At 45.9% G+C, this 25,240-nt stretch overlaps 2 protein-coding genes across 3 annotated transcripts in view; one reads left to right on the forward strand and one right to left on the reverse strand.

Annotated features, from left to right (window-relative positions):
• LRRC19 (leucine rich repeat containing 19) overlaps positions 1-19,773 on the forward strand; it is a 65,656-nt gene extending 45,883 nt beyond the window's left edge. Inside the window, exons 3-5 of the mRNA XM_063920237.1 lie at positions 1,736-2,255; positions 8,205-8,402; positions 19,221-19,773. Of these exons, the coding sequence (XP_063776307.1) occupies positions 1,736-2,255; positions 8,205-8,402; positions 19,221-19,537 (1,035 nt within the window). The 3' untranslated portion in view covers positions 19,538-19,773. The remainder of the gene's footprint in view (positions 1-1,735; positions 2,256-8,204; positions 8,403-19,220) is intronic.
• IFT74 (intraflagellar transport 74) overlaps positions 1-25,240 on the reverse strand; it is a 386,790-nt gene that overhangs the window by 189,978 nt on the left and 171,572 nt on the right. The gene's annotated exons all lie outside the window — the stretch shown is intronic.

Below are 25,240 nucleotides of genomic sequence, written 5' to 3' on the forward strand. Positions count from 1 at the left end.
TGAATAAGATGCTAAATAATTTACATACTGTATATGAAAATGACTTTGCCACTTAGCCTGTGATTGCAGATGATCTAGTGTATGCTCTGTCTGCCTGCTTGGCTGACATATAAGATTGAGTGAATAGTGATTGGGATACGGTTGGTGTAATAAGCAAGAAAATATCTTTCTAAAGAATGATATAGTTTCCTAAATTCTAAAGGTGTATCATATAATGTGCTCATAATATTTAATTTTATTTATTTTTAACTTCCCCCTTGATGCTGGACATCCCCACTATCTGGAAAGTTTGGGGGGGGAGGGTGCTGCTGCCATGGCCCATGGCTAGACCTTACACCTCTGGTGCTGCCCATGTGGGGCCACTAGTACAAATTTTTCCAGGGCCGCTTTTTGTTCCCAATCCGCCCCTGCATACATATACACACATACAGATGTGTTCTCATGTAACTAGCCTCAGTGTGCCATACGATGAGAGGCAGCAGGTCCCAGACAGAGTCTTCTAGTGCTATGCATCAAAGTTGTGATGCAAATAGACTAGGGTGCATCAGGAGACTGTGCTGATTAATTTGACATGTGACACTTTTATATCTGTGTGCGAATGAGTCTGTATATAAAGCATAATGGAACTAGACGTGGAGAAGCCTTGTCAAAAAGACCCAAAAGACGCCTGGTGCTAGCAGAGTCACACAGGATCTGGCGGGCCAAGAGGGGTTTGTTTGGCATGACTTCAGCTATAATAGACAAGGACACAGGACACGTGTGTGTGTGTGTGTATTTTATATATATATATATATATGTATATATACACACACACACACACACACAAGTAGAGAGTACCGGCTCTCCCATCAGCAAACTCCAATGGTGCGCCGGGTGCCCGTGCAATGAATGTAAAACACCAGTAGATAGAGGCACAGCACTCCAAGGCGACTTAAAACATGACACAGACGGCAGAGCTTCAGCAACGTTTCAATGTAATTCACATTGTCCTCAGGCTATATAGTTTAAAGGAAAAAAGTATTGTTTATTATTATTGCCAGTGTTTTTTATTTTATTTTTATTTGAGGCTTGCAATATGAAACTATTACAATAATTAATAAAAAATAAGATAAATAATGCCCTATCGATAAAATAAATAATAATGCATTCTCAAAATAAGTAAAATCAGTTGGCTGCAAAAGAACAAAACACATTTAGGGCGGTATTCAAGTAGGCCATGATAATTTACAGTGGCTAATGTACCCACCTAGGGCTATCTAATTAGCCATAATGCTTGCATTTATCAGGGAGTTTATTTCACCTGATTTAGGCAGGCAAAACCAAATCTGCAATAATCATGCATTTATTTCTGTATTGCGCCCGTGAAAATACTTAGGTCAACGACTTTTTCGCAAAATCTATGTTTTTTTGCACGAAATGTGAAAATGTTTCGGGTGGATAAAAACGGGGGTTAATTGAATAGCCCACCCCAAATTGGTGCAAAATAAAAGATTGTGAAAAAAAACCCCTGTTTACGAGCCCAAAAATTGAATACCTCCCCGAGTCCAGGAGCAGTAATGCTTTCCTTATTGTATAGGAATTTTAACAATATTTTATTCTATTTTCCAATTTTATTTTATATATTCTCTAGTGAAAGATTTAGGTTTGAAAGATATAATTCGTTTCATATCATTTGTAGGAACATATCCTACAGAAATTACCTTATGCTTCACAATATTTTTATTTTCATCTACAGGAAAATGTCCTTATAAAGTGTAACCTTACAGCCATTCCTACAAATATTTCAACGGATATCACACATCTAAATTTAACTGAAAACAGTATCTCCTTAGACGAAGTAAATAGAAAAGCCCTGTTAGGCTACCCTAATTTGACAGAGCTGATTCTCGCCAAAAACAACATCACTATGCTGCCAAATCAATACTTTGTTGGTCTTTCAAATATTGAGATCCTAATTCTCAAAAACAATGACATTGCATCTGTTGGAGAAAAGGCATTTGATGGACTGGAAAACCTGCAGCTTCTGGATCTTAGCTACAATCAAATAGCACAACTACCTGCAGATATCCTATTACCATTCAAGCACCTACAAGTTTTAAACCTACAAAACAACAAATTAACAAATATGGATATAACAGACTCCCTGAAGGATTTGAGAACTGTCCTGAATATAACACTTAGTGGGAATCCATGGAACTGCGATTGTTCCCTTATGAATCTGTCAGTCTGGTTAAATGACAACAAAGTAATTCTTGGTAAGTTATTTAAGACAGCTACATGTATGGTGAAGTAGTGAGGTAGATTTAGCATAAAATAACATATTTAAAGTTAATAATTGAAGATAACTACTGATAAATAGTTGTAAAGTGAAGACACCAATCAGAAGCAAAAAACTATGTGCTATTGCAGACTTTGTGGCTTCTGATTGGTCCTCTTGCTTTCCTTCCTTTCTGACCTGTTACACAGTCCTAGTTTTCGACGATGAAGTCCCGTGAAAAATGTTTAAACATAGCAGCATGTGTGGCTCTGTTGAATGGTGCCCAGGGTAAGGTGATTTATTTTTTTCATTCAAATTTATGAAATTAACGGATTATTTTATACATATACTATATGCAAAGGCATCCTGACTGTCAGAATCCTGACACATTCCGCCGGTAAGTATTGGGGTTAGGCTGCAGGAGAGGAGGGCTAGAGTTAAGGGGAGGGTAACAGAAAGGGTTACAATACTTACCAAAATGTGTCGGGATTATGACCACGTAGCAGCCTTGCATAATTGTTCAGCAGACGCTCCGCAGCATGCTGCCTACGAAGGACCAACAGAGTGAATAGAATGAGAAGATAGTGTACTCGGAACAGGCAGGTCATCTTGTGTGTAAGCCTGTGAGATGGACATGCAAAGCCAATGAGCCAATGTATGTTTATTAGCTGGCCAGCCCTGCTTATGGAAACCATAAAGAATGAATTCACCTTACAGAACTAGTGTGGTCCACGTAGATCCGAAGAGCAAGTTGGCCAGGTAAAGCAATATCCGAAGTCCCCGTTTCTGGAGAGTGGCCGCCATCACCGCCATGAGTTTGGTGAACACCCTGGGGTCTGTAGACAGTCCGAAGGGAAGGACCTGGAATTGGAAATGCTGTTGTACAACAGCAAAGCGAAGATATCGTTGATGACAGGGTGCAATATGGTCATAGAGGTACGCATCCTGAATATCCATGGTGAACATGTAGTATCCAGGTCGCATAGCCAGGACAATGGAACGCAGAGTTTCCAATACTTGTTCAGCATTTTCAGATTCAGAATTGGACAGTATGAGCCATTTGGTTTCTGAACAAGGAAAAAGGGTAAAATAGAAGCCCTGACCCTGCTGAGATTGTCGAAGAGGAATGATAACCCCCAACTGTAAGAGGGATCGTATGACTCCAGACAGTGCTTGTGCTTTAGAAAAAGTGCTTGTCTGGGTCCGGTGAAATCAGTAGGGAAATATTGTCTGGGGGGACACTTCAGGAAGGAAAGATTGTACCCATGAGAGACCACTTCTAGGACACAGGCGTCTGTCGTGACCAGACACCATGGGTGGGCAAATTGAAGAATTTGGCCTCCCACCCTGGGGTTTGTACTCTGGCTTAGAAGTTGGACATCTGGCAGCGAAGTCTTGACTGTGGGAAACCCCCTCACGAATGTCTGACCCTTGGTTTTGCCTTGAAGATGAAAGGCCTGAAGGGACAAAGTCCTAGGTCGCGCTGATGATGCTGAAGGCAGACAGACCGTATTAGAGGTAGCCAATTTCTCAACAATTTTGTCCAGTTCTGATCCAAACAGGAGGTTGTCTGTGTATGGCAAGGCTTCCAGGGCATTCTTTGCATCTGAATCTGCTTTCCAAGATCGGAGCCACACAATGCAGTGAGCTACAATGGAAACGGCGGAAGCCTTAGAGGACAATAGGACTGTGTCCAAAGCTGCCTTTCCAATGTAATAGGCTGCGTCTCTAATATTATTGCGTAGAGACAACTTGTCCTTGGTGGGATGCTTTAGCCACCCAGGCTGTAACAGTAGCCGGTCTACCTGTTGCTCCTGTGAGGGAGTACAAAGACTTGTGACATATGTCCAACTGCCTGTCCGGCAAATCCCTAAGGGAGGATGCAGTAGGGACAGGGAGTATTGAACTTTTAATTAAATGTGTCACATGAGAATCCACTCCCACTTTGTACAATTAGCTGGTGGTAGCGGATAAAAGGTGCTGAGCTTCTAAGGGACTGTACATTTTTTAGTAGGTGTTTTCCATGCCTCGCTCATGGCTTCTGTGACGTGGTCTGAGTTAGGAAACTCTGCTAAAACTACTTACTGACATTTATGCAGAATGTCTTTAGTAGTAGGGGCTGGTTCAGCATCTTCTGGCTGAAGTGACAGCTTCACTGCTCTAATCAAAGCAGCCACATGAAATTTAGGTGTTGCCTCCTCGTCCCCTGAGAGGGATTAAGTGTCTGAAACCTCAGCCTGCTTGGCAGTAACTAATGATTCCTCTGAATCAGAGAGGGGGGGGGGGGGGGGGGGGATTTTGAGGATAGCACAGGTCACTTAGAAGTAGAGGGTGCAGGTAATGTACCTTGACCTTGCATCATGTTTGCATGCATCAGGCTGTAATGAATGTGGAAACAGCATAGAGGGAGCCATTGAGGGCTGCAGTGATTGTGGTATAGCCATAGGGGGAGCCACGTGCTGCAGTGGTTGTGGTATAGCCATAGGGGAAGCCACAGGTGTGGTAGCATTATGATCAGCAATCTTAGTTAGAAATGTAGTAAAGTATGCCCATGGGGGTTCTTGTACAAGTGCTGGAGGGGCTAAGGTACTGGGAGGCACCATACAGGATGTGCACAGACCATCCTGTGACAATTCCTGAGGTAAAACCTCTGTGTTACAGGTTTTACATGCTACCATTGTAGAAGCTCCTGACTGCTTGGTCTTAGCTTTATTAGACATTGCAGAATTACTGTGTACACCCACAAATATGGCAATGTGCAGCATGTATCAGGAATAGTATGTAACAAAGGGCGCACACAAATTACAATATATAGTACAGTGTGGCAAATGTAACCCTAAACACACCAGGTTTCAAGGGTTATTTAGAGAGAAAAGGGAAAGCAATATCAGACAGAGGGAGATTGAAAGCATGCAGCAGTACTAGCATAAGTCACATACAATGCAGAATAAACTGCAATGGGCACTGATATCAACTACCCTGCTCTGTATAAGAGGATTGGTAGGTTGCAGCACTTTGTATAACCTGCTATGTGGTAGTGGTATACAGAGAGATTCTGCCCACTGCTCCTGGAGACCTACAGAGCTCTCTGTGTAGCAGGGTTGAGGGAGGAGCAGCCCAGGGTGGGAAGACCGCTGTGGAATGGCACCCTAGGCTGAGGGAGTGGCCGCTGGGGAAGCGCTGACCTCCCCTAGGCTGAACTTCACCACCGGTTCTCCTGGCCTGTGTGTCCCCAGCGCCAGTGTACATTACTGCCTTGGTGGTCTACTGCGGCTGCAGGGAACACTTAATGGTCCGGGAGCATGTCAGCGCCACTGGCCCTCTCCCCAGACCAGCGGTAAATGGACTGTGCTATATGCGGGTCCCGCGAACGGGTTACCCACCTTACCTGTCCCCCAGTGACCTGATTGCAGTCCCGATGCCCCTGCGCCTCTGCTAGTGAAGGAAGTGTGCAAGGGGACTCGCCGAAATCATGCACCCAGATGTGGCATCGCAGCCCAGTGAGGTTGTTGGAGCATCAGCGCTGGCTTCCTGTTGGACTACCAGGCACTGATAGCTCAGTAAAAAAGTAACAATGAAAGATAATTAAAGAATAAAATAAAAGCTTGGGCTGCAGTGCGCAGCCCTTGTTCAGCGTGACCAGCTTCATGCTGGCACTGAACAAAACTGATGTGTTTGAGCATGGGGGCAGGGTATTAAGGCAGAGGAGCCCACTGCATCCTGGGAGCCTCACAAAGCTTTATTGTTTGGTGCCAGTCCTGGTCTCCACCAAATCATACCCCAAGGTTAACCCTGTGGAGACCATGGACCCCAAAGAAGAAAAACAAATATATTACTGTCATTCAGGATTCCAATTTTAGCTAACTGTAAAGTTGTACTGTGTAGAAGAGTTTCTCGCCACCGTTTGTTTTGCTGTGCAATCCTATACTATTGTTCAGGAAAGGCCAACATTCTGCTTCACTGTAGACTGATTTAGTACAGTAACCCGATATGTCGTTTTAACTATTCTAGGCTGTTCAGTCTTATCACTGAGATTTTCTCGTGGAAAAAAGAAAGTACAAATTGTGATACTTAAGCCTAGTACACACGGGGAGATGTGATCAGAGATGTGCGCTGAGCGATCTAGCATAGACCGCTCAGCACACATCTCTTCCCCCGCTCAGCACTCAGCGCGAAGTGTGCTGAGCGAGGGGGGCAGAGAGGTCAATCTGGCACTGGTGATAGCGACGCTGTCGCCGGCACACCTACACACGGAGCGATGTGTTCTTAATTTTTAAGCAATCTGGTCAGATTGCTTAGAAATTAAGTGAACATCGCTCCATGTGTACCCCTCTTTAGCTGAGATACGGCCGATAGGTCGACACAGCTTAGGTCGACAACTGAAGGTCGACTTGCATTAGGTCGACATGGTCGTTAGGTCAACATGTACTGGGTCGATGAGTCAAAAGGTCGACATGAGTTTTTTCAATTTTTTTTCCATTGTTTGGACTTTTTCATACTTGACGAGCCACGTGGACTACAATTGAGAACGGTAACTTTGCCATGCGAAGGGACACGATGCACTAATTGGGGTTCCCCGTCACTTTATGAAGAAAATGTCACCAAAAAAGCCCAAAAACCCATGTCGACCTTCTGACCTAGTACATGTCGATCTAATAACCCTGTCGACCTTCCATGGTCGACATAATGACTGGCGACCTAAGTTGAGTCTACCCAACGACCCATACCCCTGCAGCCAGCCTTTTACAATAGATACACTATGGGGGTCATTCCGAGTTGTTCGCTCGTTGCCGACTTTCGCTATACTGCGATTAGTCGCTTACTGCGCATGGTACGCAGAGCGCATGTGCTTAGTTATTTTACTATAAACTTAGCTGTTTTGCTGTAGCGCCTGCGGTGCTTTTCAGTCGCACTGGTGTTCGGTAAATGATTGACAGGAAAGGGGCGTTCCTGGGCGGCAACTTAGCGTTTTCCCGGCGTTGGCTAAAAAACGCAGGCATGTCAGGGAAAAACGCGGGAGTGTCTGGAGAAACGGTGGAGTGGCTGGCCGAACGTAGGGCGTGTTTGTGACGTCAAACCAGGAACGAAATGGGCTGAGCTGATCGCAGTGTAGGAGTAAGTCTCGAGCTACTCAGAAACTGCTAAGAATTTTCTATTCGCAATTCTGCTAATCTTTCGTTCGCTATTCTGCTAAGCTAAGATACACTCCCAGAGGGCGGCGGCCTAGCATGTGCAATGCTGCTAAAATCAGCTAGCGAGCGAACAACTCGGAATGACCCCCAATAGAAGATAATACTTTGAAGGGTATTATGCCTCACGCCTGATATACTGCTTGCTCATTGGACTGGCGAATACAATAACTATTTTACATAACTTCTAGAAATGAGAAAAGAATTGGCCAACTGATATTCACATCTGAGCGAAACAGATCATTCATGCTTTCTTGTTAAGCAAACGTTTCGACGTAATAAGAAACGTCTATTTGACAATATTTATAAAAGCATTATCGCTTCATAACAGACCTTATTCATATGAAAAAGGAGGCATGCGGTAAAAATACCGCCTGCCGGGATCCCGGCTGTCTCAATACCGAAGCCTGGATCCCAAGGCTTTACGGATCCCAAGTACTATACGGCAAAGTAGGTCATTCCCCCTCTGTGGGTGTCCACGACACCCACAGTGGGAGAATAGATCCTGTGGCAAGTGCAGCGAGCCCGCAAGGGGCTTTGTTGTGCTTGTCCCCCTGTTCGCATTCTGGAGCACGGGATGCCAATGTCGGTATACTGATATTCAGCATCCCGTGCACCAGCATCCCATACTGATCCCAAAAAGGATCAGGATGCTAAATTAAATCAATTTAGAAATGACAAAATAAATTGTTTTAATATATTTTTATTTAGATTTGGAGCTAAACCACACTATTGTTTTTTTGTTGTTTGTTGTGCAGAAAATGAGACTAACACTTTGTGTGCTGAGCCATTGAACATGACTACCTTTACAATAAAAGAAATCAAGACAGTACTCAACTGTAATGGTAGCAGTGACGTTCCAAGCCCCACACCACCAGTTCCTAACACTACAGATCCCATATCCACTCCTCTGTCTACAGTGATAAATGGAATGAACACCACATCTCCTACCAAAGGTATGTAAGGGCAACCATTGTGAATATTCCACTTTATACCGTAAAATACAGAAACAAAGTCCTCTCACTCTACCCATAGCCTTGTTAACTTATATTGCTGGTGCCAGTTTGTCATTCCAACAAATTAACCTTAGTTTACATGTAAACACAATTTGTCTTTTTGTAGATGTGAACTGCCTGGTACTGGGTGTAAATTGTGTACAATATCACTGTGTATGGTGCTGAGCACTTAATCTCTTACTCTGCTTCGGCTGGCTGTGGGTGAGGCATAGATACTGGTGGGTTCCCCAAATACTCATGTTTAATACAAATACAGACTCTAAAGTGGATCACAGGTGCCAGGTCATCTCATAAAAACAGGAATACATTTATTTGAAAGACACAAACTTTAGTAAACAGAAATCCTCTCCTCTAGCACAAAGCATTATGGTTGTGTACTGTAGTAGGTCATATTACACTTTGGCAACTTCTGCACAATAATAGTATTGTTACATCAGACCACAATAGGTCACTTCAACTCTCTCCAGCACAGTACTTTGTTACAGTGGCATATGTTGGAAAACATGTAGCAGTACATACCAGGTAATTCTGGCACCAATAGTGCCGCAGCATTACAGGTTGCAATCTCTGACACAATTAGACACACATCAGACCATCACCTGAAGGTCCCCTCCAGCAAGGACATCCCCTCACAGCCTCCACACTGTTCTATAAGAAGCCCATAGAACCCCCCATCCCCCCTCCAAATCAATGTGGACACTTCTTAGGGGGCCCTTCCAATATGAAGACTCATCACAACGGGGCTCCTAAGTATGCCATGTCCCTCTAGCCACCCACCCACTTCTGGCCTCCAACAAGATTACTACAATGGATGTCATTCTTTTGGGGAAACCCTGAAGGTGAGTATCCCCTACATAGCTGGACTCTGGAACCTGCCAAGGTCTCTCACTGTGGTGACTCTCTTTTATGCAGCCTTATACTGCAGTTGGTAGCACTCTGCCTCGTGTGCTCTGCAGGAGTCTCTAACATGCATATCTTTGCACTGTAGACATGTGGGGTTGCTCTATCCCCCACACTACAAATGCAAGCTGCAGGCTTTGCTTTTCTTCATTTCTTTCCCCTTACTGACATTATAAAGGGGCTTCTTATAGGAGGAGGTGGGAGGTGTCAGGGCTTAAGGATGTAATTCCGACCCATTCGCACGCTGCGGTTCTTCGCTGCGGTGCGAATGGGTCAGTACTGCGCATGCGCGGCATGCCCATTGCGCACGAGTGTTGTTGCCCGGCGACAGATGCCGACAGGCAACGGAGCGCCCAGCGAAAAAGACGCAGCGCTGGACGGAGGAAGATTGACAGCGGAGAGGCGTTCCAGGACGGATACTCACCGTTGGAGGCCGTTTTCGGGGAGTGGTAAGAAGAACACAGGCGTGACTAGGTGAAAGGAGGGCGGATGTCTGAGTCAGGACCGGGACCTTCATCGCTGGATCCGTCGCACAGGGTAAGTAGCTGCAGGGCTGGTCTTGTTTTGCAGGAAACTTTTTAAGCATAGCAGGGCTGCACAAGTGATCGCAGCCCTGCTATGCTAATATACACTCCCCCATAGGCGGGGATTAGTTGATCGCAGCAGCAGCAAAAAGTTGCTGGCTGCGATTAACTCGGAATGACCCCCTAAGTCAGGCTCCGCTGGGTGCACATATGCAAAATGTAACCAACTCTGAATATGAAGCAAAATGCGACGCAAGTAACAAAACCAAATGCACCAGGAATATGACAAGAATTAAGGATACAGGGGGATGCGCTCAGCTTAAATACCTAAAGAAGTTTGTGTAAATGAAGAAGTGCACAAACGTGTTTATGAGGATACAGTAAGAATTGAATAAAAGTTTTAAAATTACACCTAACTGTGTAATGAGTTTGGCAATTGTGTGAGTGGGCTAGGAAACCAAATCACCTTCTCACCATGGGGGGTAAGAAATTTTAAGGGATTGTCTATTTATACAGTATTGATCTCATCATTAACTATACATTACCCTCATGTAGTGGTATGCTATGTACACCTATGGTGAGGGATGTAAACTTGGGTGTGAGTAATACACATATGCGACATCCCGCATGTATACTCACTAATACGTGCACTAGATTGTCCAGCGCTTCTGTTATGGGTTCTCTCTTCAATTAAGTCAAATTGTGGAGTGCTTTTTATTGTAGATGTCTTGCTTTATCAAAGTCTAAAGGCCAGTACTGACGAGAGAGATGTGTGCTAAGTGATCTTAACACAGACCGCTCAGCACACATCTCTCCCCCCCGCTCACAGCGCGATGTGCTGAGCGAGGTGGGGAAGACAACGGGGGGCCGCTCACTTAACACAGCGCTGAAGTGAGCGACCCGCTAGATTGAGCCTGCATGCAGTCTCAATCTAGCACCGGCGATAGCGATGCGCGGGACCGCGCATCACTATCGCTGAGGGGCATACAGATGACAGATCCATGCTTAAAATCTAAGCAATCTGCTTAGAATTTAAACACGGATCTCTCCGTGTGTACCCCCTTAAGTGAGTCTCTGGATAAGGCAATCAATGCTTTTACTCGTGTTGCACACTAAGAAGTAGCAACACTGTGTTCATAATGTCTTGAAAGCAGGTTTAGTCCCCAGCGACCCTGTAAGAAGTTAACCTGTCTGAGTCTAGGGAGTAAAGGACACGTGGTATTTGGTCGCCGCTCAGTTCTAGACCACTAATGTAGATACTCCCAAAGTGACTTTCAGGATAATATGGACACAGTACTGATACTTTTCTGTGTGCCTCACTGTGTGTCGCCTACAAAACGCCTTACTGTACTTTGCTAGTCAAAGGCTTTGCTATTCCACTTTGGGCACAACAACACGCAACCTCCAGACCCCAATGTGCCACCCTCACCATAGAGAATCACTTGGGTTGCCAACAATCCTGGATTACTGCTCACAGCAGCTCTATCCAGAGACCAGTGGCTGTCCGGGGATCCCATGAAGAGGAATAAGGGGCTATAACGGACTATGAGGCATATAAAAGAGCAAAAGGGGGCTTTTTATTAGCGTTCAACTTTGAATAAAGCCCCTTGTTGGTGAGCACGAAAAACAAAGCTTTTTCAAGCAATGAAAAATGTCTGGAAACCCCAAGAAATCCAGTCAATTCCCCTTTGCATACTGACATGTGTGCCTCGTAGTTCTGTACTTTTTTTTTTTATATAGAACTATAGAAAAGGGTCAATCAAATTGCACCTATGTCACATTCCTATCTGACCATAGTCCATCTGAAATCTGGGAGTGTTCCCCCCCCCCCCCCACACACACACACACACACACACACACACACACACACACACACACACACCACCACCACCACCACCACCACCACCACTCTGGTAACATTGGATCCCAGAAGACATACTAGGAGCCTAGGCGCCGGGAAGCCTGTTCTGGGCCTTCCAGTGGATGTGTTTGGAAGAAAACTTCAAAGTGCTAACATTGGATCTCAGAAGACATACTAGGAGGTTGGGGTCCCAATCGGACCTCCCGTTGGTGTATGCTGGCCAAAACTTGTGTGGCTGCACTGTGCTGATTGATGTCCCCGTATTGTGTCGAAACGGCAACACTATACTATGGTAACTATGCTTGAACATAGAGACAGCTTTTATTTTAAAAGTGGTGAGTGCCCTCTTGCATATTATACACACACACACACACACACACACACACACACACGAACAGCAGACGGCGGCACTCTGTGGTCTGTAGTATAATGAATCAAATGACTACCAAGTCCTTATAGTTCAACGTTTCGGTGTTACCACCTTTATCAAGAACTCACAGTGAAATACAAAGTGCACATATCTTATATATACAAACGATCCCGCCTTCTACAAGTCCCAACCTTCCCTGTTCCTGCGCCGCGTGAGACGTGATGTCTGGCCGGTAGTTCCGGGATGCAGTCTCACACTGCATCTCAGTGCTATGCGCAGTACCGCCTTGTGTTCCATCTACAGCGTTCCAGCGTCAGCACAGTAAAACGTGCTGATGCCACCCATCTACAGCAGAGCAGGGGCGGGGAACCGTAATACGTGACACAGCATATCCATAGCAACAGGATGTCATGGTGTCAGTATTATGTGCATGACAGTTAATCAGCATATAAACCACAAGTTCTATTAAAATAGAGCAAAATGTGAAGAAACCATACCTAAAAATTAAAAACAAATGCAAGCTTTCCTCAAAACCACCATACTATTGCATAGCAATTATACTGAATTAATGCGTGAATTCCTAGAACCTCAATGGCATATTTCTAGATGTAAATAAACTGCATTAATGCCTGCTATATATATATAAATGTTAAACAAAGCATAGGTATTTGTAATAGCCGTATCCTAGCAACATTAAGCGACTAGTATGAACACAAGGTTGGAATTACTAACTAACACAATTTGCATAGTCAAACACCTCATAAGATACTCCAAAAAACAAGAGAAAGAAATTGTCTCATTTAAGCCAAAAGGTGACAGAGTATTTTAGGAATGGATCCAGAATGCCTCCAATTGCAGTAGTCTTTTCTCCCGATCGCCTCCACGTCTACTGGCCGGGACGTGGTCTATAATTTTATATGACAAGGTGGCCAATGAGTGTCTAAACTCCCTGAAATGTCATGCTACAGGCTTTTCGACATCTTTTCCCTCTATGGCATGGCGAATAGCAGAGCGATGTTGAGTCATTTGCTCACCAAAAGTACATACGGTCTTCCCAACATACATAAGACTGCACAGGCATTTGATGTAATACACCACAAATTTAGTTGTGCAGGTCAATATGTGTCTGATGGGAATGCGTTTACCGAACCTAGGATGCATCACAAAGCCACCTATTTCAAGGTATCTGCAAGTCGTACACCCGGTGCATCTATAGCACGTGGGTTTCCTGCTCAAGAAATGTTGGCTCATGACTGGAGATGGTCTGGACACCTCATTGTGTACCAACCAGTCACGCAAATTCCTTCCCCTCTTATAACACATCATAATATCAGGCACGTATTGACCTGCACGACTAAATTCATGGTGTATTACATCAAATGCCTGTGCAGTGTCACATGATCTGTCAGTATAAACACACCTTTTCTGAAAGGCCCCAGAGGCTGCAACACCACTAAGCAAGAGGCATCACACCATGAAGACCAAGGAGCTTTCCAAACAAGTCAGGGACAAAGTTGTTCAGAAGTACAAGTCAGGGTTGGGTTATGAAAAAATATCCAAATCTTTGATGATCCCCCGGAGCACCATCAAATCCATCATCTTCAAATGAAAAGAACATGGTACCACAACAAACCTGCCAAGAGAGGGCCGGCCACCAAAACTCACAGACTGGGCAAGGAGGGCATTAATCAGAGATGCAGCACAGAGACCAAAGGTAACCCTGAAGGAGCTGCAGAGTTTCACAGCAGAGACTGGTGTACCTGAGCATGTGACCACAATAAGCTGTACACTCCATAGATCTTGGCTTTATGGAAGAGTGGCCAGAAAAAAAGCTAAAGCCATTACTTAGTGTTAAAAATAAGAAGGCACGTTTTGAGGTTGCCAAAAGGCATGTGGATGACTCCCCAAATGTATGGAGGAAGGTGCTCTGGTCACATGAGAATAAAATTGAACTTTTCGGCCACCAAGGAAACCGCTATGTCTGGCGCAAACCCAGCACATCCCATCACCCCAAGAACACCATCCCCCACAGTGAAACATGGTGGTGGCAGCATCACGCTGTGGGGATGTTTTTCAGCAGCAGGGACTGGTAAACTGTTTTGAGTCGAGGGAAAGATGGATTGTGCTAAATACAGGGATATTCTTGAGCAAAAACTGTTTCAGTCTGCCTGTGATTTGAAACTGGGATGGAGGTTCACCTTCCAGCAGGACAATGACCCGAAGCATACTGCTAAAGCAACACTCGAGTGGTTTAAAGAGAATCATTTAAATGTGTTGGAATGACCTAATCAAAGCCCAGATCTCAATCCAATTGAAAATCTGTGGTCAGACGTGAAGATTGCTGTTCACAAGCGGAGACCACGCAACATGAAGGATCTGAAGCAGTTTTGCCTTGAGGAATGGGCACAAATCGCAGTGGCAAGATGTGGCAAGCTCATAGAGACTTATCCAAAGCAACTTTCAGCTGTAATTTCCGCAAAAGGTGGCTCTACAAAGTACTGACTTAAGGAGGGTGAATAGTTATGCACGCTGAAGTTTTCTGTTATTTTGTCCTATTTGTTGTTTGCTTCACAATAAAATAAAATAAAAATCTTCAAAGTTGTATGCATGTTCTGTGAATGAAATGATGCAAACCTTCAAACAATCCATTTTAATTCCAGGTTGTGAGGCAACAAAACATGAAAAATGCAATGGGGGATGAATACTTTAGCAAGGCACTGTATACAGTGCATCCGGAAAATATTCACAGCGCTTCACTTTTTTCAACATTTTATTATGTTATAGCCTTATTCCAAAATTGAATACTTTAATTTCTCCCTCAAAATTCGACACACAATACTCCATAATGACAACATGAAAAAAAGCTTTTTTTTTTCATTTTGCAGATTCATTAAAAATAAAAAAAACTAAGAAATCACATGTACATAAGTATTCACAGCCTTTGCCATTAAGCTCAAAATTGAGCTCATGTGCATCCTGTTTCCACTGATCATCCTTGAGATTTTCCTACAGCTTAATTGGAGTCCACCTGTGGTAAATTCAGTTGATTGGACATGATTTGGAAAGGCACACACCTGTCTATATAAGGTCCCACACTTGACAATGCACAAACCAAGCATGAAGTCAAAAGGATTTGTCTGTAGACCTCAGAGACAGTATTGTCTTGAGGCACAAATCTAGGGAAGGGTACAGAAAAATATCTGCTGCTTTGAAGGTCCCAATGAGCACAGTGGCCTCCATCATCCGTAAATGGAAGAAGTTCGGAGCCACCAGGACTCTTCCTAGAGCTGGCCGGCCATCTAAACTGAGCGATCGGGGAAGAAGGACCCTAGTCAGGGAGGTGATCAAGAACCTCGATGGTCACTCTGTCAGAGCTACAGCATTCCTCTGTGGAGAGAGGAGAACCTTTCAGAAGGACAACCATATCTGCAGCAATCCACCAATCAGGCCTGTATGGTAGAGTGGCCAGACGGAAGCCACTCCTTAGTAAAAAGCACATGGCAGGCCGCCTGGAGTTTGCCAAAATGAACCTGAAGGACTCTCAGACCATGAGAAACAAAATACTCTGGTCTGATGAGACAAAGATTGAACTCTTTGCCATGAATGCCAGGCGCCGTGTTTGGAGGAAAACAGGCACCGCTCATCACCAGGCCAATACCATCCCTACAGTGAAGCATGGTGATGGCAGCATCAGGCTGTGGGGATGTTTTTCAGTGGCAGGAACTGGGAGACTAGTCAGGATAGAGGGAAAGATGAATGCAGCAATGTACAGCGACATTCTGGATGAAAACCTGCTCCAGGGCGCTCTTGACCTCAAACTGGGGCGACAGTTCATTTTTCAGCAGGACAACAACCCTAAGCACACAGCCAAGATATCTAAGGAGTGGCTTCAGGACAACTTTGTGAATGTCCCTGAGTGGCCCAGCCAGAGCCAGACTTGAATCCGATTGAACATCTCTGGAGAGATCTGAAAATGGCTGTGCACCGACGCTTCCCATCCAACCTGAGGAAGTTTGAGAGATGCTGCAAAGAGGAATGGGCGAAACTGCCCAAAGATAGGTGTGCCAAGCTTGTGGCATCATATTCAAAAAGACTTGAGGCTGTAATTGCTGCCAAAGGTGCATCAACAAAGTATTGAGCAAAGGCTGTGAATACTTATATACATGTGATTTCTTATTTTTTTTATTTTTAATAAATTTGCAAAAATCTAAAAAAATTTTTTTTTGCATGTTGTCATTATGTCATTAATGGCTGTAACATAACAAATAACTTTGTACATTAAACAAAGTGTGTGTACATTCACACAATTCATTTATGTTTCATATACACCTTATACACACAGCCTGAAGGTCATTTAATACAATATTTTTAATAACTTTGTGTATTAAACAAAGTTGGTGTACACTCAGCCATCAAAAAACAAAGGTTTCACTATCTCACTCTCACTCAAAAAAGTCCGTATTTCGGAATATTTGGATATGGTATACTCAACCTGTATTATGATTCAACTATACATTCAACAAAACCATATTAGCTCCTCAAAATAAAAAATAGAAACATATTGCACTGAAGTATTGTCAGGATGTGTCACAGCACCACTTTGTTTGAACAAGTCTGTCAATCAACCCAACCTACTCTCAAAGTAGTAATAAAGATAAGGGAAAGCAGGGTGAAGTTCACAGATTTATTGATTCTTGAGTGACAAATAACATGTAGGGTTGTTCACTCAAAGGAAAATAAATTAACTCTTAACAATAAATATATTTAAACAGCATGAAAAGTATGAATACTTGAATATTTTTAAAAGGTTTTATTTTTGCTTTTAACCCATAAAAAAATTCTTACTAAAAAAAATAAAGCATTTTTTAAAATGTTATATTTTTTCCTTAGCATAAGCTATTATGGACTAGTGGCACAAAAGTCAAAACTGATACATCTGTAAAAAGTCTCCAAAATACATCTCTGCAAAAATAGGATTTTTGTTCACTTGTCATTTAATAATTTTCTCTAGAGCAGGCTGTGGGATACTGGACCTTGGGACTGCAGGTTGAGTTGGAGTGTGGCACTTAAGCTACTATAAATGTAATTGTAAGTTATTCCCCCCTGCAACCCCATCATGCCAGTACGTCTTTAAAAGAGTCAGAAGAGGAGTAGCAGCAACCTAGTGAAAATGTTAAAATATATTAAAAAAGTAGGGTACAGACGGTCAAGAACCAAAGCCTCCCACGACTAAGGGTGAGGGAGGGAACACACTGTCCCACAGCCTGTTTCAGAGAAAAGGATGCAACGGTAAGTGACCAAAAATCCTACAGTAGTTTATTCATGAACATACCATTAACCTTGCAAACTGATATTAGAGTAGGTTCAGCTACTATACATAATAGGGTATTATGATATGTGATAAAGACTAATCAAGCCAGTATACACTATGTACTAATCAAACAGTATCCAGTTATCCCTGTTCATGCCATTATACAGTATATATGTTGTATACAGGATAAGTACAGCTCCTGAGCGGCAGATGCCAGGTTTTTACCTGGCTGGATCTGGTCCCTGCTGCGTGCCTTGAGGTATGTGCCCAGGGGTCCTAGTGAGTGCCAAGAAAATGAAATGGTATCACCGGCCCAGGGTTCAGAGGTTGCAGGTCATCCCCCTCTCTCCTGCCACTGCAGAACATGCACTGCTACTGGCACCGGTGATCATACTCAAAGTAAACTACAGCTCCCGACAGTAAGGGCTGCTGGGAGATCTAGTTTATTTTGAATTTCTTCACTGTAGTGTGGTGCGGTGTGGGACCTGTCTGCGGGCCCTGGGACCCGCCGGGCCCTAAGTGACCGCTTTGGTCACATATCGCTATATACACTACTGTGAAATCCAGTTATCCCGATTCATACCATTATACAATATATGTTGTATACAGTATAAATGAAGACAAATCCAGCCTGTGTACATATATTGTATAATATAATAGTGTACCAGTAATCCAGTTATCCCCGTTCATGCTATTATACAATATATGTTGTATACAGTATACATGAGGACTAATCCAGCCTGTGTACAGTTTTTAGCAGCCGTGCAAACGCATTGTCGCCGCCCACGGGAAGTGTATTTTCTCTTTGCAGAAGTGCGAATGCTTGTGCAGCAGAGCGCCTGCAAAATCATTTTGTGCAAAACAAGACCAGCCCTGTAGTTGTTACTCTCCGTGTGCGTTGATTCTAACGACGGAGGGATGGCTTTTGACATCACACACCCGCCCAGCGAACGCACAGCCATGCCTGTGTTTTTTCTGCCACGCCTGCGTTTTAATAAGCACTCCCTGAAAACGGTCAGTTGACACCCAGAAACGCCCACTTCATGTCAATCTTCCTGCGTTCGGCCGTGCGACTGTAATGTTCGTTTTACTCTGTGCAAACCCACGATGCTCATTGTACCTGTACGACACGCCTGCGCATTGCGGTGCATACGCAGAAATGCCGATTTTAGCCTGATCGCTGCGCTGCGAACAGCGGCAGCTTGCGATCAACTCAGAATGACCCCCTATGTACCAGTTATCCTCGTTCATGCTATTATACAATATATGTTGTATACAGGAGTTAGGAGAAATAACCCAGTCTGGGTATACTATGTACCAGTCATGCAGTATCCAGATATCCCATTCATGTCATTACAGCAGTGGTTCCCAAATGCGGTCCTCAAAGGTACCCCAACGTCTAGATTTTAGGGATATTACTGCTTCTGCACAGATGCTTAAATCAAACTGACAAGAGTACTAATTAAGACACCTCTGCCTAAGCATAGATATCCTTAAAGCCTGAACTGTTGGGGTGCCTTGAGGACCGTATTTGGGAACCTCTGCATTATAGAGTGTATGTTGTATACAGGATAAATGAGGACCAAGCCCGCGTGTGTACACTATGTACCAGTCATGCAGTATCCAGTTATCCCTATACATGCCATTATACAGTACATGTTGTATTAATTCTGAAGCATATCTACTGTAATAAGTACTTTTCATGTTGACTAACAAATAGTTGGGCCATGTATTTATGTCATGCTCTGCCAGATGTAACTTTAATGTGATTTTAAATGTTTTTGTTGTACAGCAGGAAACAGCTGGACATTCTTGGTAGGGGTGGTGGTTGTTGGAATTGTCACTTCATTACTGATACTAGCTGCAATCAAGTTCCCCAAATGGTACAGCTACCTTCTAAGCTACAACCATCATCGCCTAAAAGAAGAAGAACCTTACACGTACGAAGAGGAATTCAACGTTGACTTTGATATGAGTACAAATGAGAAAAACCCAGATGAAGATGAAAATGTGATAGTATTTGAGCAAACACATTCATTTGTGCCAGAAGAGGATGGATTTATAGAAGACAAATACATTGATGAACGGGATATAAGAGCAGAAATTTAAGTTTAACCTTTAGCTAACAAAGGAATGACTTTTAACATATGACAAATGCTTCCTTGTCAAGAAGCATAGTATCAATTTTTTAATATATACGGTATATATCTATATATAGATCTATATATTCCAAGTTTACTGTCCGCACTCCCATCTGTATAGTAGTCAACAGCAGGGTGCTCCTCAAGGAAGCTTTTTTAGGACTTCCACATATACCAGGTATTATAAGATCAAAAAGATCCAAACAGAGGGCACTCACCAGTCCAACAGAGTTTGTAGAATTTATTAGTACATCAAAGTCACCAAATACATGTTGACATTTCGACCCAGAGGGCCTTTATCAATACAGCCACAGGAGACATCAGATCAGTACGCCAGATGCAAGCATACCGACACACTCTCCCGCGCCTCCTTATATAGCACACAGGAATCACTTAATTGTATAAATACCGGAAGTAAACACAAACTCACCCAATTCTAACATGTATCACATCAGATCGACTTTGATGTACTAATAAATTCTACAAACTCTGTTGGACTGGTAAGTGCCCTTTGTTAGGATCTTTTTGATCTTATAATACCTGGTATATATATATATATATATATATATATATATATATATATTTATAGTCCCAGTTTCTCCATTCATCCGTGTCTTCAAATTGTTATGCTGCTAAAATACATTTACCTTTATACAGATTTAAAGGAGAAGAATCATACAGTTGGATTATATTATGCCTTTTTAAATTTAGGAGATCTTAATCTTTATTTTATTTAATAAACAAAGAATTTCTTTCTGCATATGAAGAAACTATTAATGAAATAGCTAAAAAAAAATCCAACTGTAGCTATATGTGTTTGATATAGATATATATTTATTATATGTGTGTGTGTTTATACACCCATCAGTCTAAACATTAAAACAATCTACCTAATATTGGGAGGTAATTTAGACCTGATCGCTGCTGTGCGTTTTCGTTCAGCGGGGCGATCAGGCACAAACTGCGCATGCACCGCAAAGCACTGGCACGTCACACGGGTACAAAGCGGATCACAGCTCAACGATGGGTTTGTGCAACGGATCCGTTTGCATGGGCGATGGCAAGGAGATCAGGAAGAAGGCGTTTTGTGGATGGCAACTGACCGTTTTCAGGGAGTGTTTGGAAAAACGCAGGCATGTCCATGCATTTGCAGGGAGGGTTCCTGATGTCAATTCCGGCCCTGAACAGGCTGCTGCAAAAACAGTTCTGACCTGTCAAGGTATGTACTTCACAATACCTCTGAAGGTGTCTCATGGTATCTGGCACTAATATGTTAAGTCCTGTAAGTTGTGAGGTGGGGCCTCCATGGCTCGGACTTGTTAGTCCAGCACATCCAACACACGCTGGATCGGATCTAGATTTGGGGAATTTGGAAGTCAACACTGTGGCCGGAGAGACCCCCAGCCACGAGGCAAATGGCCGCCCTGGCACTGAAGGGGTTAATCCCTAGTGCCCGGCGCCATTTTTAAGGACAAAGGGCGCTTGGCGCCAGATTTGAAAAATGTATTGTGGGCGCTAGGCGCCGTGTTTTATTAATGTCAAAAATGTATTTTAAACTGTGCCGTGGTCCCGGACCCCTCCGGAGACCACGGCAGGGAGGACAGCCCCCCGGCGCGCTCAGCAGTGTGTGCGCACCGGGGGAGAGGAGGCAGCCGCTGACCGCCGGAGTCCGGGAGCTCTGCTCCCGGCAGCGGTCAGTGTAGCCCCGGGCGCACTGGAGTGTGCGCGCCGGGGAGAAGGGTGAGCGCTGCGGCTGGGAGCTCGGCTCCCGCTGCAGTGCTCTATGTGAGCGCTGCGGCTGGGAGCTCTGCTCCCGGCGCCTCAGCCCAGCACGGGTGGCCAGCCGCAGCAGCCGGGACGGACGTCCCGGGCTGCTAGCCGGCGAGGGGGGTGCGCTGCAGCCCGGCTCCCCGCCGGACGCTGCAGCGAGGCTACCAGACAGGCGCCGCTCATGGGGGACCGGGCTAGCCGGCTCCCTAGCGGCGTGGCTGAAATTAGGCTGCCCAGCAGGATGGTGAGCGCTGGGGTCCGGGAGCTACGCTCCCGGCGCCTCAGCGCTGAAACAAAGCCAGAGTCACGGCGGCCGGGACAAGTGTCCCGGGCCGCCGGGCTTAGGTACAGGGGGGTGCGCCGCTGCGTGCGGCGAGGCCACAAAGGTAGTGCCACACTGGGGGGACAGGGAGAGCCAGCTCCCTGGACCCCAGTGGCAGGCAGACAGGCTGGAGGGTGGGGGAAGCCAGCCCCATACCTCCAGCACACAGAGAGCCCTAGCAGCCAGGCTGCAGGGCTAGGGAAGGCACTGCAGTGCCTGAGTATGTAGAGTCTGTGCAGGGCACAGGCTCAGTGTATAGTTACAGGGAAATGTACAGTGTGATTTAAAATGTAATGTATTTAAAGATAAAATGCACTTACTTGATTGTGTGTCCCAGGAGGGGGGAATCCATAGCTGTGCAGGCTGATGGATTCTCCCAGACCTTTTCCCTAAAAACGGAATGCTTTCCCATCCAGCCTCACAGTTCCAATGGGCACAGGGAGAAAGAGAAGCAGCTTAGCTATAAAACAAGCTGAGTGGTTTCTTGGAGCTCCATGGAGATCAGCCGTAGTGCCAAGAAACCTGGACCGGGGAGCCCGGCTGCCCAGCTCTGGAGCCCAAATCCAGGCTGCAGGCAGAGAGAGGGGTCCCGGGCAGGTTTCTGGAAGTCAGATTTAGGAGGGAAAACTTCCCCCCAGCCAGACTGGACGGCACCGGGGAGTATCCTGATTCTCCAAGGTAGGAGCGTCAAAGGAGACCGACCACTCCCCACTGTCCATAGGGAACAATGTTAGGTGTGCATGAGACCAGAGCATGCACAGCTCATGGGTAAACATTGATTGGTTGTACACCACAGGGCGGGCTTACCCCCTGTGGTAAGGGGTCTTGGAGAGGGATAAAAGAAGGGCAGTTGGCCCATAGGAGGGTGTATTGTAACATCTTCTTCTGCTGAAAAGATCTTGATTGTATGCTGTTGCCCCTAGCAATAGGTAGGAGCCTTTTTAAAGGTTATTTGAGCAATAAACACCTTTGCCTCAAGAAGACTGCTTCATCTTGTGACCAACAGGGTTAGGCCAAACCTAGCCCCGTTCTCCGGCTGTCCAGGGAAGCACCTGACGTCTCCAAGCTCCGCCTTCCGCCAGCTACCGGTAGAGGCCTAGCAAGTGGCTAGTGGGGATTCGTCAGCACCACACAGCTGTGGTAAGGCAGTGCGTCGGCACATACAGAGCAGAACCGTGGTTCCAAACGCCACGGCAGGTTAGGAGTTTGGTGGTGGCAGCAAGAACCCGCCCACAACGCAGTGGGTGGAGTCAGTAACAGGCGGTTACTGACGGTAAGCGGGAATCCCCTATGTGGTCAGGCCTCGTGCGGCTTGACTTTCCATTCTGTGCGCAGTCGACGGGACGCGGCAAGCGGCGAGTGCTCTTGTACGGTACCGTCCTGTCACAGAAATTGGTGGCATAGTGGTGGGATAATCCCAGGCGGCTTTTCATCACCTGATTGGAGAAGCCGAGTTACTCAGGAGAGGAGTAACTGCAGCGCAGGAGAACGCACAAGATGGCGGAATTCAGCGGAATGTCCAAGGAGGATCTGGAGATCGTATGTCAGGGGAAGGGTGTGGATATCCCTTTCAACGCGTCCAGAAGAGTCATGAAGGTGGCGCTCAGGAGCGTGGAGGAGTCTCATCGGGCGGAGGTGGAAAGCACTGACGGCGTCAGCATCGCAGAGGACGGCCCAACAGTGGACCTTCGTGAGGAACCGGTGAGAACCACAAGCCCCGCCCTCTCTCACAGCAGCCATGTTTCCCAGCAATCCCTAGCAGGGCCAGGATCCCAACGTCCCAGGGGGGGCGACCCGGATACCCTAGCAGATCGGCTAGCGGAATTGGGGGAAAGGGCAACGGAGCAAGAACGCATGCTTGTCATTCGGATGTGGCATGCGGAGCGGGCATCACAGGCCGTGGTACCCCGGGAGCCGTTGTCAGCTGTTGTGCACAGATCAGGACGAGTTCAGTTTGCCAAGTTTGCAGACAGTGATGGGGACATTGATGGACATTTACAAGTTTTTGAAAGGACTTGCAAACTACACGATCTACCCAAGTCGGAGTGGGTGAGACACCTTGTGCCCACTCTGCATGGAGAAGCCTTGGGAGGCCTATCGAGGAGTGGCGACGGAGGACTGTGGGAACTACGACGAAGTCGCGAAGGCCCTCCTCCAGCGATTCTTCATCACTCCAGAGTCTTACAGGAAGAAGTTCAGAGACTTGCCCAAGAATCCTAGCAGCACCCATGAGCAGTTCGCCAACCAGCTGCGGCAGTACGTGGTGAAGTGGGTGAAGGATTCGGAAGCCACTACGTGGGACGCACTGATCGACCTGATCTGCAGGGAGCAGTTCTACCGCAGGTGCGCCCCAGAAGTGAAGGAGTGGGTGCTAGACCGGGAGCCACCCAGCTTAAAGATGGCTGCCCAGTTAGCAGACAAATATGTGGCAATTCGGCCACGGGGGCAGAAGCGCCCCGCCAGCAGCCAGCTCCAACAGACTGTACCACCAAGGGGACCCCCCTCTTCAGCTCATCACCCCCAAAGACAAGCATCGTCCAACCCGGGTGCTCTTAGCCAGCAACCGCACCGCAGCGTCCCTGCAACTGATCAGAGATCATCGGTGCCACGACTGGAGAAGAAGTGCTATGGCTGTGGGAAAATCGGACATCTGAGGATGAACTGTCCTGCATCCCAAGCACCCCAGACTCGTGCCCCAAATCCGAGTGCTGGAGCCCGGATCGCTTGTTTGACGAGAGGAGATGAGCCTACAGAGACTGTTCCCCCTCCAGTCAGTCCGATGGAGTGTGGCGAGAGACAGGTGCACTCTGCGGAGAGAGTTACCTGCATGGCCAAACAGCCCCTACACAACATGTGGAGGAACCTGCAGCCAGTCCACGTGGGACCCCTGCAGGGAGAAGGCCTAAGAGACTCTGGGGCCTCAATCACTGTGGTGAGCCCCCACCTTATAGATCCTGCTGCAGTATTGCAGGGTCGCACTGCCACGGTCACCCTGGCAGAAGGAACAGAAAAAGCGGTTCCCATGGCAAGAGTCTACCTGGACTGGGGAGCTGGACCAGAGTTGCGAGAAGTTGCCGTCATGGATGGTCTCCCAACTGATGTGGTCCTAGGAAATGATCTGGGTGGTGGGATCGTCACTATGTTTGTTGGCGCCATTCCCCGGAGTCAAGTTCCAAAACCACCGTTGACATCAGCTACTCCAGCACAGCCCAGCCCAGAGGAAAAGACTACAGCTGCTAGACAACTGCCAGCACAGCCAACCACAGCATCAACCAGCCCAGAGGAAAAGATCACAGCGGCTAGATCAGTACATCGACCCCGCATGCCTTTTGCCTCTGGTATGCCTACGTCCCCTAGCAACGCAGAGGATGTCGGTTCCAGCTCGTGTGATCCTGTGGGGGTGCCCAATGATGCTCCTGACCCAAGTGGTTTGCCAACTCCGGCGGTGAGTATGAGAAACCACACTGACTTTTCCATGACTGACCCCTACCAGACTGACCCTAGGAGTCCCCACCTAGATCCCCCTGTAGAGTGTCCCAATTTAGGAGAGATTGAGGGCCACAGGCAGGAGTTTAGGGA

Source organism: Pseudophryne corroboree, chromosome 1 (genome assembly GCF_028390025.1).
Source record: "Pseudophryne corroboree isolate aPseCor3 chromosome 1, aPseCor3.hap2, whole genome shotgun sequence".
Lineage (NCBI taxonomy): Eukaryota > Metazoa > Chordata > Amphibia > Anura > Myobatrachidae > Pseudophryne > Pseudophryne corroboree.